General features: G+C 46.7%; 1 protein-coding gene across 1 annotated transcript in view; it reads right to left on the bottom strand.

The window, feature by feature from the left end:
* Window positions 1-13189, bottom strand: part of LOC143162498 (TGF-beta receptor type-2-like) — a 33749-nt gene extending 20560 nt beyond the window's left edge. The window contains exon 1 of the mRNA XM_076343015.1: window positions 12959-13189. Coding sequence (XP_076199130.1) covers window positions 12959-13010 — 52 coding nt within the window. The 5' untranslated portion in view covers window positions 13011-13189. The remainder of the gene's footprint in view (window positions 1-12958) is intronic.
* Between the last annotated feature and the right edge of the window lie 948 nt (window positions 13190-14137).

Below are 14137 nucleotides of genomic sequence, written 5' to 3'. Positions count from 1 at the left end.
TGGGCTGGCAGGGACGCCTGTGGCAGGAGGGCAGCATGGGCAATTATCTGCCATATTGTGCTCTCGCTTGTGTTTAAAAACAACAACAGCTCAACTGACTCATAGATCCTACGGCCTCTGAGTCATTTTTTATTTCTGGATTTCACTGCTCTGCCCTTTGCAATGAAGGGAGTTGCATGTGCGCGCGCGCACACACACATCAAGTTCACATTTGTTTTTCCCCTATAAAAACAAAACGATTTCCATACCATTAATGAAACAGAAATGATTTGACTCCGCGTACCCTGGCTTTTATTTTCCATTGTATAAACTCTGCAGATGAAATAATGATGGTTGTAAAGTAAACCTCTCTTTTTTTTTTTTTTTTTTTTTTTTTTTTTCCTCCTTTCCCTTTCCAGGCAGCCTCTTTTCGAAATAGCAATAGGGAGTCACTTACAGACTTGGCTTGTGCTGAGCCCGTAGTAATTAACCCCTTCGTCCCCAGCTTTTCCTCTGTTGATATTTAGCCACAGCGTGGGTGAAGGCAGCAGCAGGTCTCCCCTGGGACTAGAAGCAAAGCGGGAGAGCAGAGCACACAGGGAAACATGGGAAAGGAGGAGAAGAGTTGGTCCGTGCAAAGCAGTGGAGGGTGCTTGGGGTGATGCACCCATGGGTTGGACAGCTTTCCTGGGAGAGCCAGGGCGCTGGCCCTGCAGAGCTGGATGTACCTGCACTCTTCATGCACACCTCATTTTTTTGGGTGCAAGTCAGCACCACCGTTTTGTGTTTAGCCTGGCAGCCCCATCCTGGGTCATCTCCCTTCTCGCTCCTCGGGGACCACCAGCACTGACACCTCAGCGCAATGTCCTCTCTCCTCCACACTGCCACTGCGGAAATAATCTGTGGTAAATAATTTAATCACCAAATCTTGCCCTTTCTGTTTACAGGGCCATTATGATTTTACAAATTACCCAGAGGAAAATTAATAGGGTGAGGTAATACCTTACACGAGCAGCAGATACAGCTGGAGCTGGGCGCGCGAGCACGTGCTTGCCTTGCCCTGCGGGACGGGGTGAACTGCCCTCCCTGCGGGAATGTGAGCTCTGCTTTTTGATATACCCTTACCATTACACATGGTCTGCCCAGGCAATCTGTCTGTCTTCAAGGCTTATAAACATGCCACAAGCATTTTTCCTAATCGCATCTATCACGCAGCGGCATAGCCCTGCATCCCCCCAGCATCGGTTCAGATGCTTCCCCGATGCCTGGCCCGGGTGGGTTAGTGACACTGGCTGAGATACTGTTACTCTTCCCAGACTGGGTGATGTGTTTTATATTATTTCTCTTGGATTTATTAAGCATTATGTAACCGGCTAACCAATCCCGCATGCGATACAATCGCGGCTGATTTCATGTCAGTGGAAAGTAAACAAAAAAAATGTTCTGAAGTGGCTGAACTGAAATTCATTTCCACATGCAAAGCAATTCCTGGAGGATCTTCCCCATCTCCAGGCGGCTACTTTGCATCCAGGCTCTCATGCAACTCATTAGAAAAGAGTTACGGAAAAATTGCATGTTGTACATGACAGGGCGTTATAAGCAAATCCTCTCTGTTTACTCTCCACATGAAATTATTAAGATAAAGTTTATTTTACTTAATTATTTTTAAGTATCTTTGCAGATTCCTGCTGCTCCTTGAAACGCATTACACTGGCATATTGTTTCTCTTTTAGCTGGAGGATTCCTTCAAATGTGAAAATTATTACTCACCAAAGAAAGTTTGGCATTAAAGTTTGAAAAAAAAAAGCAAGCCAGCCCTTCAGTCCTGAGCTCCCGAAGCCCAGCAGGACCCGGCCCAACATGACAGGGAGGTTGTTCTGCCCTTGCTCAGCTTTGGAAGGACTATAAGTACCAGGTGAGGCAAAAACTATACACCCATTAGACTCTGACCTCAAGCTCTTTCAGGAGCACTCTTCTTTCTGGTGTTACAGACAACATCCTTCCCATTAACACCAGTTTGCACCCTGAGACGTTGAGGATGGGGGAACGCGGAATGGATAAAACACAGACCTAGTGGCCCTGTACCATTTTGTTCGTTCTTCTCAGTGTCTTTGAAACATTCAGCAATGTCTGAAAATGTTGTGTGTATTTCTGAATCCATTTCACCGATGCACTTAACCTTCACTGAAACATCAGTAAAGTCGGTGGCAACACCCAGTTGCATGTTATTTGCATTTTTTTTCAGTAAGCCCCTAAGGCACTCAAGCACCTGCTTCACCCAGGCAAGCAGCTTAGTCCAAGTTAAGCTGAATTGTTGAATTAGGCCTGGCTGGGCCTATGTAACGCTGGGCAAACCTAACAGCGTTTGCCACTTGCCGGGCTGCAATTGGAACATAAAGGTGGCACCAAGCCGTGATCCCCGGTGCGGATGATGGGTTGTGAAGGGGCAGGACAGGACAGCCCTGAAGGCGATGCTGGTGGGCAAGTTCACAGCTCCGCATGAGTGTCACCTAGCCTTGTGCCGACTCACTGGATGAGCAAAGTTGTCCTAAAACCAGGAGGAAACCCACAAGTTAGGGGTTTGTCCACCATTCTGGAGGCTCACTTATCCCCTCAGGAGATGAGCAGGGACGGGGTCTGCAGGAGTACTCAATGCCCCACAGCCCTCATTGAAAAGGTGGCCCGAGGCAGGGTTGAAGGTTAGCACAGGAGTCCCTCAAGTCGCACAGGACAGCAGCTTAACACAAGGTTTTTTCACTCCCTAAGTGCCGAGTGTGTGCTGGCTGTGGCGGGTTGCTGTGTAATTACGGCTGGTACCTCCAGAGCCGTTACCATGCCAGGCAAAAACTGCCCTGGCAGACAAAAGCAGTTGTGAGTTTGCCCGGTAATAACTGTACTTATCCCATTAAGCGTTAACCAGCAGCTGCTGCTTAAGTACTGGGCTATGAAAGTCAAACGCGAGAAGCTACGACGCAAACGAAGGCTTGCGGCCGTCCTGTGTCTGAAGGTGCAACACAAGATCTCGGCTGACAAGAAGTCCCTTTCATTGCACCTATTGCCCCTATTCCTTTCTCTTTCGTATCTTTGCTGTCCTTCCCACCCATGCATGGCATTGGAAAAGCCCTGAGAGAGCAAGTTAAGCCAGCAGTGCAGCCTGAACAACAAGTCTGGGGGCTGGGAGGGGAACCCCCCCCACAGCTGGGGGTCAGTCCAAGGAGAAACCATATATACACCCAGTCGCATGTGGTTACCTCCACCAGCGCCACGCCACGGACCCACCGCCACAGCAAATCCCACCAGCCCAGACAGCACGTGAGAGGAACATGCCACTTCTCCCGGTGTTATGGAAAGCACAACAATTTATTCAAGGTCTGAGGAGGGGGAAAACTGCAGAGGACAATGTTCATAACCAATTTTAGCAGCTCTGCTGGTGCCTCTGCTTATCTGGGGCTTTGCAGGGTAAAGCAATGCATTAGCATATGCCATGGCATGGTGTGCATAAGGTGCTGGTGGGGTTTGCAGAGGGCTAAGCTAGCATGTCCCCCGTGGAAAGTGCCTTCTGATGAATGAGGATTCGCACGCCGCGTTTTCAGAGGGCTCTGACATTTCAGCCCTTTGAAGAGCACTTTGCAGTGATCCGGTTTTGACTAAATCCTGGTCTTAAAAATGAGTCCCTTCTTCCCACCTCCCACACTGCTTGGGAGAAGGAGTCACAGCCTGGTCACGCACGGGTGGTTTGAGCTCATCTTGTCACAAGTCGTTGCAGAAATTGCTGAGGATTTAACAGCACTTGCAGGTCTGGGAGCTGAATGGCAGAAGGTAAGAGTCAACTGACTCCATAATGCTGTTGCCATCGTTTTTGTTGGTCTTGTTTCTGCAGAGCCATCAACAGCGTATCCTATATCTGGTTTATTCAACTGCAGCTTCTGCATCTCATTCTCAGGAAGACCCAGCAGAGACGAGTCCCTCTCTCTACATAGAAAAAGCAGCAGCAATCAACATAACACCAAAAACAAGTGAGCTGCAAGTCAGTTGCAGACGTTGCTCTGTCTTGACTACTGCAATCCAAGTAAAACTACAGCACAGCAGGTTTTTTTTGCTCTTGTCATCATATTATACTGTGAAATTCAGTTTTATATGTATTTTTCAGTCTCTGCAGGAATCCTGGATCTCTGTGAATAGATGGAAGTGAAATTTAAAAATATCATCCAAATAGGTAAACATGTCAGAAACATTATCTGGGTCACATTTGGGCAACAGGGTTTGCTCTGTTTTAAGTGCAAATGGTTTACTGATGATTTAGATGAACTTCCTGAGGAGCACTTGAAATTCCTGGCACACGTTCGATTTACCATCTGCTAGAAGGACTTCGATGAGCCCACAAAGAGATGTTAGACTGGAGCTGCTCTTCATATCTCGGGTGGACTTTTCGTGATTGACTAGTTTGTATTTTTTTGCATTTGTATGATTTTGATTCCCAAGGAGAAGCAAGACTTGCAAGGGATGTGCGACGAGCTGCCGGGGCAGAGATGCTCTGTTAATTCTCCGTCAATGTGCTGTCATCAAGTTGTTCCAGCACTGCCTGTTCTTTATGTCTGTTAGAATTATTACGTAGAGTCGAGTTCTGCCCTCATGTAGACAGGATCTAACAGTAATTAAGTAATTTGTGCTGTCAGAGGGAACTTGAACTTGAGGCTAGCCTGGATTACAGGCGCTAAAAACTTTCTCACTTTTCCTAAAGCGTCCCACATTTAGCACGTAAATAGATGGTGTGTTCTTCTCTTTCATTTCTTTCTTGATCTCTTAAAAAAATATCTTTTAAGGAGCTTGTGTTGTAACCTACCAAAAAGCACTGCCCAATAGGGTTGAATTCAACTTGAATATTCTCCATTTTTCTAAAGCAGAAGAGGGCTATGGCAGAAGGGCAGAGGGAACAGTTTTTTGGAAAGGAATTTTTGCAGGAATGGGACCAAGTGTCCTGTTGACAGGGCCTGAAGTGCTTTTTCTCCGCACATGAAAGTAACGGAAGCTTGCGTGTCTGTGCGATGCCTCTCCAGAGACCCCTCTTGCAGGAGAAGGAGAGGGTTCCTGCAAGCCCCAGCCCCTTGGCAGAGCTGCAGCCCAGCTCCAGGGAGCCTCGGCAGCTGGAGGGGACAAGGTGCAGGGGCCGAAGCTGCTCCTCCAGCGTGGAGGAACGGACAAAGAGGGGAATGTTCTCCGTTCACCATCTCCCGCTCTGAGATCTCATCATTTTGCAGTAGCACATTGCCTTTTCAACTCAGCGTCCTGCCCCAGGATACCTCCTGAAACATGTCGCGGTCTGAACATTGCTGAGCAGTACTTCTGCCCAGGAGCTGCCTCCCAGGCCACAGCCTGTTGCAGAGGTAATAGCTCCGGCGAGGGTGAAAGAAAAGCTTGTGCCGCTCTTTTACAAACAGGTGAGCACAGGGCACATACACAAAATGAGAGTAAACGTGTGCCAGGGAGATCTCACCCCCAAGCAAATATCTTGTGCCTCTGGTGGGAATGTCTGTGACCGTTTTCTACCACCACCGGGTGCCTTTTGACAAATTAAAGACATGGCAGGAACTGAGCTCCCAAGGGATCCATTGGTCTTATTTCTGTGGACGCTTGTACCCTGGGTCTATTTGAAGAAGGATGATTCATTCAACTGCTCGTTGCTTATGGCTCTGTGTGTCACTTCCTATTGTAAGAAGAAGGGTCTTGTTTGCTATCGTGGACTGGTTGGGGCTAATTTTGGGATAGATCTAGCGTGGAAAAAATGCTTTACGCAGCAAGACAGCGGCTGATTCAGTTTCTTCCACGCTGGATGCTGGTGTTCAGAGTCTCCCAGGCAGCAAGTTTTATCAAGCAACATCAGACAGATGTTCCTCATCGTGTCCCAGCTGCGTTGGCTGGTGACCTGCTCTGTCAAACATGTGTCAGAGGACACAGGCATTCATTCTGCATGGGTGGCATTTTATTAAATGATCCACCTGAAAACAGCAATGGATCTTTTAAAAGACATACCTATACCTGTAATAGTTGTAAAGACCCCAGAAGGACTTGTGGTCATGGCACTCCCAAGCAGTGTTCCTGGGAAGGGGTCCGAGTTCCTGATTTTGCAGGAAAAGAGAAGAAATGCTTCTCTGGATTTCCAGTGCCAGGCACGGTATGAATTCACATTGGCAGTATCCTCTTTCTGATGGGGTGCACGGTGCCCCAAGGCAATGCAGGACACAGTCAAGCTGTCTGGTTTGGGATGGCTGAAGTGAGAAGGGATCCCTATCAAAATCTCAGGGTTTTGCATTGTCGATCTAAGGAAAAGGCCCCTTTTAGTGGTGTAACAACCAGCAGGCCAGGAACTTCAGCAGATGTCCCTGGGCCTCCCAGAAGCAAAGATATAAGAAAAGTGTGTTGTTCCCAGAGGGAACATCTTCGCAGGGGTATTGGGGGAACTGAAAAGATTCAGAGATGCTCAGATACTGGGGCAAGGAGATGCCTTGTCAACGATCTGATCACATCAGTCAGTGTCACTTCAGGTGAGTGCTTCAGGGCTCAGCCCCGCCTGGACCCTGGACCAGGGCAATAAGCCAGCCCTGTTTACTGACTGCCATGCTTGCTGGCACAACTGCGTCAGCACTGCTTTGCATGCAGGGCATGTATTAGGGTGTGATGGTCCTGAAGGCACGGACTCTTCAGCTCCCAGGCATGGTCAGAGGACTTGCCATCATATGTTGCAAGGGAAGGACAACAGCTCTTTGCAGGCTGAGTGAAGGTGGGCAGGCGTTTCCTTCAGACACCTTCAGGCCTCATCAGCACTGACTCTGTAGCCGGGGTGGAAGCTGCTGGGGATGGCTTTCTTTGGACCTCTGCTTACCCAGAAGAGCTGGAGTTTTGGACCTGGTGGAGAGTAAACGACATGGAGCTAAAGGGAGCATCTCCATCCACAGCATGGCAAGGTGAGAGGTCTTGCCACAGGCCCAGGCAGAGCATGTCCAGTATGAAGCTGGTTCAACCACTTCCAGAGTCATGGCCAAGGCGTGGGTTGAACTGGAGCACGGGACTCTGCAAAGTGACACCCAGCAGCTGCCACCACTGCAGCCGCACGTCAGCTCCCCATTACAGCTTGCTCCTGCTGATAGCTGCAAATTGCACAGCAGAAATATTGAAAACATCTTTTTTTTTTTAATGATTATTATTTCAATCTTGAGTCCAGCTGTAAATAATCCTGTCTACTCAAGGGTAACACTTGGGTCGAGGTATATCCTCAGAGCTGCTAGAATCCACGTGGGCGATAGTCCTCCATCCAGTGCAGACTGGCAGGCTGCGGTGTACAGCTGGACACATTAATTACCCCAACGCCGAGATGCATTTGCTGTAGTATATATCAGCTGTCGTTTGTCAGGCATGTTCCTGGCTTATCAATGGGAAGCAAAACACTGCAGTGGAACAGCTCCGTGGAAGGGTAAGTCCTGGAGTGGCGTAATTGGTGGGAGCATGGGCCGCAGAGGGGATTGCACAATAAGCAGGCTCTCCCACTTCCCCTAAAAGCTTGACAGCTACCAGCAGCTGGCAGGAGAGTTTCAGCCCTACATGGGCTGTAACAAAAAGATGAACCAACTGACGAACAAGAAATATGACTCTGATGGACCTTACAGATCCTTTCCGGAGGCAGGATCACAACGGTCGTCTCTGAATTCAGGGATGTGCATGCGAGCAGGGCCAAGACAGCTTTCAGCCACCCCTTCACTTCCCCCTGAAGGTCCCTAAGGAAATGTTATCCCACAGTTGGGGTCCAGCACGGAGATAATGTAGCTGTAATCCACAGGTTTGATAAGGCAGGCAGCCAGTGGTGTTATCTCCCCTCTACATGGAGGCCCCTTCCAGCACGAGGCTTTCACTTGGCACACAGCGCTAAACACTGGATGTGAAAAGAGCAAAGTGTGTGGGAGCTGCTGATTTTGTCCCTTGGTGGGACTGTTTTTTTTTAATAAAAAGATCAGATGTTGCGCTTCCTTGAAAACACGACAATCTATGGGAGAGTTCATTAGTTTATGGCAAGTTGCAACACTGTGGAGCCCGGCTGAAAGCAAATGTTATTGCAGAGAGTTATCACTAAGGGGAGAGGAAAATAATGTCCCGAGGAAATAAACTCAACGGAGCAAAACATGGAACAATATAAAGCTGTGGAGGACAGGCAGTAGAGTTGAACACTTTCTCAGAATAAAAGCCCCCAGTCACCTGTTTTTAATGCCAATGTTTGTTTTCTGCATATTCAGTGAATATGTGGGACACATCTGGTCAGGACTCCATCTCTAGTGGGAGTAACAAGTATCATGATTGCAGCTGGCTGAACTTTTTTAATATTAGCACACAAAAATGTCTTTGTGACCATCATTAAATAGTGATAACACCAGTAAAACACCAGTAAAAGTCAGCTTGGGTTTTGGGTTTTTTTTTTAGAAAACAGTGTGTTTTAATTTCAAGTTCCATGGAATTATATTTCAAAAAGGACTTTCCTCCACAAAGCCCCCCACTAAAATACAGATTTGAGCAGCTTTAATGATGACCAGCCTGTCTCAAGTCTGAGCAAAGCTGAAGATGCAAGGGGAGAGGAAATGCCCGCTTTCATAAATCTGACATAGCTGTACACTGCTAGCTTTCTTAGCCTTCAGTTAGTCTAACTTACACCAAGGGCTGAAACTATAGCGTCAGGTTTGGAGAAGTGTAAAGGTGAATTCAAAATAATCCGTCACTTGCCTTGCTGAGTCTCATGCCACTTCCAACACTGCAGAGGACTCTGGTTTGCATTGTCAGTTTTTTTCTTGTGTTTTCCCCTTTTATTTCCTAACTGGAGAATTTATTGCAACTTTGCTCTTATTTAGCCTCATGGTAGTATGCACAAGTTTCTCCTTCAGGCAGTGGAATGCTGTGCCTGCTCCCAATCCAGCTACCTGCACCCAGCCAACATGGGGCCCTTGCAAGCCGCTTGGTTTGTTTTGAGGGCGATAATTTCTTCCTTGGTGTTTTGACTGTCTTAAAACAACACCAAAACAAAATATGGTGCTACTTGAGAAGGATTGTCATAACCAACCCTGCAGCCGTGTGTCCCGGGTGGGCAGCACCCACCTCCATGTGCTGCGTAGCCTGGGAGAAGAGGTCTGCTCTGCTGTTCAGCTCAGCCTTTGACCTGCGAAGCTCCTTTCTGCAAATGGATGTATTTGCCTGTGAAACAGAGGGTGACTCTTCCTTCGTCCTTTCCTTCCCTCCTCCTCTCACCAGCTCAGGTTTCACCCCGTGTTCCTGAATTGTGTGTACGTTGGTGTTGGGGTGCAATCCCGATAGCTCCCCTGCCTGAGGAGCGGGCTGATGTTTCAGTGGCAGTACAACCCCTGGTTTTAGCTCTGGTGACCTTAGAAATAAGAGGCTGACTTCTTGAACAAGCTGCCTGAGGAGCCTGGGATAGGTCAGAGATTTCTTGAGCAGATCAAAAGCCAGAGATGTTTTTCTGACAGCCCGGGAGCTCCCTGTCATGATTTATGAATTATATACACTCTGTATGTTTAGCCGCAGAGGCTCACTGGGGGAACAGGGGCTGGTTTGTATAAGCAGGAAAGAGCATGTGGCTTCAGAGAGCCACCATCTACCAAGAGATAACCCCTCGAATGCGCTCTCTGTGGAGCCATCAAAGTGCCTTGAGGGACAGTGGCAAAGGGAGCCCAGGAGACTCACAGCAAAAAATGTCACAATATTTTAGCAAGCCAGCATTTCAATGGGAGACCGAGTTATTGGGAAGCAGACCCAAACCCCAGGAGCTGGGAGCTCTGGACTCAGGGCAGCAGATCTGCAACCTTCCCTTGTTTCACAAATCCACTTTCTCTTTCTTTGGAGCTTCAGCAGATCCCATGGGGTACAGCTCTCCCTTGGTAAGTGCTACGTGCCCTGGCAGATTTTGAGTTTCATGTCCTCTTTTGGAGGTTGGATGCCCAAAGGCACTCTGCCGGGCTCCTGGGGCTCTTCATGCCCTGAGAGCTGTCGTCGCACCAGTGACACTTAGCTCATGTTCTTGATGTCTCAACAGCTCAGAGAGTTGTGATGCTTTTCTCTCCTCTCCGTGAGACGAGATTTTGCTCAGACCATGCTTGCGTGGCCTGACCTGAGCCCTATTCCTGACAGACACAGCATGAGGGAGACTTTCCCGATTCTGATGCAAAACAGGGCAGGAAAACTCCTAATTATTAACTTTAAGGCCAGAGTGTTTCCACATGCACAATACAGTAATCCCTATATCATGTCCATAACTTCTAGATTATAGTCTACCGAGCAGATAGTCTTACAGTCATTGAAGGCTTTTGAGCAACAAAAATCCACCGCATCCTGAGCCTGAGTAATTACCTGCTGGAACAACTTTACTGTGTTGTGCTCTAACACAAAAGCACCCGGTTTCAGCTTCCAGCATCTACATCTTGTTCTTCCTCTGTCCCATAGAAGAGGAAGCCTCTGCCAGAAAGCATCTCTCCGGGCCCTGGTTATAGGTGATGACTAGCTCACCTCCCAGCTCTCTCCTGGCCAAACTAAAGACACTGAAAGCCTTCAGACCCCACACTGTAAGACAGGTTTTCCAATCCTGAACGATCCTTGTATTTTTTTTGTCCTGGGCTAGGTAAATCCAGAACTGCGCTGGAAGGATTCCCTGCTCCCCTGCGTGAGTGTTTGTGTTAGCAGTGGTGCAACTACAGCTCCTGTCTGCACCTTCTGCTGAGAAAGCCATATAAAAATGCTGCCCTCCGGCAGCCACTGCCACTGGGGAGAAGTTTAAGGGTTGATATTTTGAAGCCTTGCTAGGGCTGGCCAGGGAGAATTAGGGAAATCCAGTAGCTGAAATTTTCAGCGGTCTGTCAGACTACAGTCCTTTTTTCCACCACATATGGACAAAAGCGGTCAGATGTGCTGTCTGATGACCACTCAACCATGTTGGTGACTAAAGGGATAGAGAGAGGCAGCGTGGAGCACAAACTGGGGTCTCTGCTGCCCCAGTGTAAACTCTTAGGGAGAGCAGCAAAGTCCCTAAAGATGCTCAGCTGGCCTCGAGGGAGTTGTTCTGGGATACCTGAGATGCAATCTGGGCCATGTTCTCTATCGCAAGTCTTAAATGTCTGTGCTAAGAGGAGCAACTTTGCTGCTGTCACCAAGCCAGCGCTGTTACTCTTTAAAGAGAAGCTGGATGAGTGGTGGGATTTGTTGCTTGAAGAATAACTGAACGTGTATTTTCTGTCATTTTGGGGCACTTGCTGTTCCCTTCTCTCTTAATGTCAATGCAAAATGGGCTCCCAGGCTACTTTTACTGTCTCAGAACGGCTGTATGGTTGATCTTAACACGACATGCAAGGGAAGTGGATATAGCCCCAGAAAACATATATCATTGTTGAGCTGAATCAGAGAGAGCAAGCCTTGGCTTATTTTTTTTTCCCTATACAGAGGCAAATTTTGTCATCGTATCACTCACGTAACCTTTCAGACGAACTTAGTAATCATGATATGTTTTGGTTTGGCTTCTTTCAGATTAAAACCTTGCCTTTCAGAAAAAGGAAACCATAAGTTAAATAACTCCAAAATTAGGTATTTCTGAAGGATAATTAGTGGTCGTCTTTCTTACCAAAAACAACCCAAGACTGTGCTTTAAATAATACCTTGTAGTAATTCCTTGAGTTCTGCTCCAAATGTGATTAATTTAGCAGGATGTTATCGGTATAGCATCCTGCATTTCAAACCACACTTTAGGGTATTGTCTACAATAACGAATACTATTTATCCCCGCAACTTTTGGAAAAATCAGCCAGACCTTATGTCCTAAATCCCCCCATCTGGGTCTCTCTGCTTCAACAGTTGCACCAAGGGTTGTATTTGCCTACACACAAATTACAGACCGATCATATTCTTTCATTCCCTATTCCTGTAGATAGGGGGACCCATGTAAAGTGAATGCAGATACAGATCCCTGCCCCCCGTTATTTCATCTGGATGCAAAAATACTGGAATTATAATCCTCCTACTTCATCGCTTTGAGCAAAAAGCAATTTTAGTTGCATTGAAATTTCTATAGCGGGGGGAACGGGTCTGTGTTTGTAAAAGAGTTCACTGTAAAAAGTGCCATTGTCCACGCAAATATATAAATATATACTATATAGGGATATATGTGTGTATACACATACATAGGCACTGTATATACAGAAAGACACACACACATACTTAGGAGATGCGTATATAGCACTCACTCATATACAAATCTATTCCCTGTTATGAAACAATCATCAAGATATAAACAAGAGAAGTTAAACCATGGATGGGCACGTTTTCAAGTGCTGCTGGAGTGTTTTATCTACAGTATTGAAGAAGTGCTATCAAAACCTAAACAGGGCACTTATTACAAAGAAATCTTTACGTAAGTGCTGGAAAGGTTTGCCGAATAACCAGATGTTGTTGCAAAGACACTTCTCCTCCCCCTCTCCCCACTTCTTTCCTTCTTTAATAGTTTGATTAATTCTGTGCATGAACCGGGGCAGATAAAAGTTCTAAGCTGCAAACTTCACCACATCTGGACACTGTCGAAGCCAGATCGTTCAGCGGTGCACTTCAGTTGCTTTTAATCTCCCTCAATAAAATAAAAACTTCCAACAAGTAATGCTGACCTATATATATTTTTGCACTGTAAACACTGACATCTGCAAGCTGCTCCAAGCAAGCACGCAGCGCTTTCCACCAAGGCAAATGTTCGCCCTTCGCCGTAAGAGACATACACAGCTGATGCAGTTGTAGCAGTGTGTTCTACTAAATTCTCAGCTATTTCCAATCCTCCGGCTAATTGCTGTCAGGGGAGAAATCAAAGATAAGCTATTTTGCTGGAGGAAGGAAAAATAAACGACCTCTCGGAGTATGTTGCTTAACATTGTCTAACCAGAAACATTTTTCTACTCACAGAAGGAGAGCAGCAGTAAGGAAAGCAGACCCGGTCTCCTCCAGTAACCCATTTTCTGGATCCCGCCAGCGACCAGAAGCCCAGCTTCACGGCGTTGACCAATTCATCTTCCCTCGGTGCAGCCAGTCTCCTGCGTTTCTGCTGTCAAGCCCGGAGCCCCGAGTTTGTGAGGCTCCCGGCTAGGCTTGCCGGGAAGGCGGATCCAGCCGCTAAAGCCCAGCTGTGTGTGGGGTCCGCCCAGGAACTGCAGTTTATGAACAAACTAAGCCTGACTCTCCTCTTGAAATATATACAAATATGGGAGGGGGAGCCGGGGGAAGAAGCCTGGCTCCAAGAAAAAGAGTTTGATTTTTTTTTCCGATGACAACACGGAGCTGCTCCCGGCTCTGTACGGCCCAAGGATCTTTGAAGGGAACCTAATGTCTACTGCATGCATCTAATCAAAAAGGCATGGGTAATCCTGCACGCCTCTTTCATCTGAATAAAACACGGAAGGTAACGCTTCAATATGCTGAGCTGCCATTAATTTACTACATTTTTTCCCCCTTTTAGAAATTAACTGTATCTTTTAAATAAGCTTCAACGGGCTGTATTTTTAATAGGGATAATTGGAAGGTTTAGGGCAGCTTTTTGAGAAAGACCACATCAATATGAGCTTAGCCTAAAGTAGGCGCTTTTGACCCATTAAAGCAGCAGGTTTTAAACATATACTTATATGTTTTCCTGAATCAGGGCCTAAAATAATAACATAGAACATTTAAATAGCTGCTTTCTCTCCAAGATCTCAAACTGCTTTACAAAAACTTGTAAGAAATATTATCCCCACTTACAAAAAGGAAACTGTGAAACGTAGCAGAAATCTGACTTGCCTTGGTTGTTAATGCAATCAATCAGTGGCAAAAGGAGGAGTAAAATCCTCAAACTCTTGCCCTATGATCTACCCCAATCCTTCAGAATGTGTTGAAATAGTGATCAATGTAATCGAGTGTGGCAGAGAAAGAGATGTTGTTATTAAGTTTTTTTGTGGCCAAAATGCCTGTCCTGAGGTGAGGCTAATTTTTTATAGTTATTGATAAATACATCGATCACTTTTTAATGCATACACAGCATTCTAATTCGGTGATTCTCCAGCTTTTTATTTACCTATTTTACAGTTCATCTTTTACTTAATTAATCAGT

Source organism: Aptenodytes patagonicus, chromosome 6 (assembly GCF_965638725.1).
Source record: "Aptenodytes patagonicus chromosome 6, bAptPat1.pri.cur, whole genome shotgun sequence".
Classification (NCBI taxonomy): Eukaryota; Metazoa; Chordata; class Aves; order Sphenisciformes; family Spheniscidae; genus Aptenodytes; species Aptenodytes patagonicus.
This window is presented reverse-complemented; position numbering and strand designations above follow the sequence as displayed.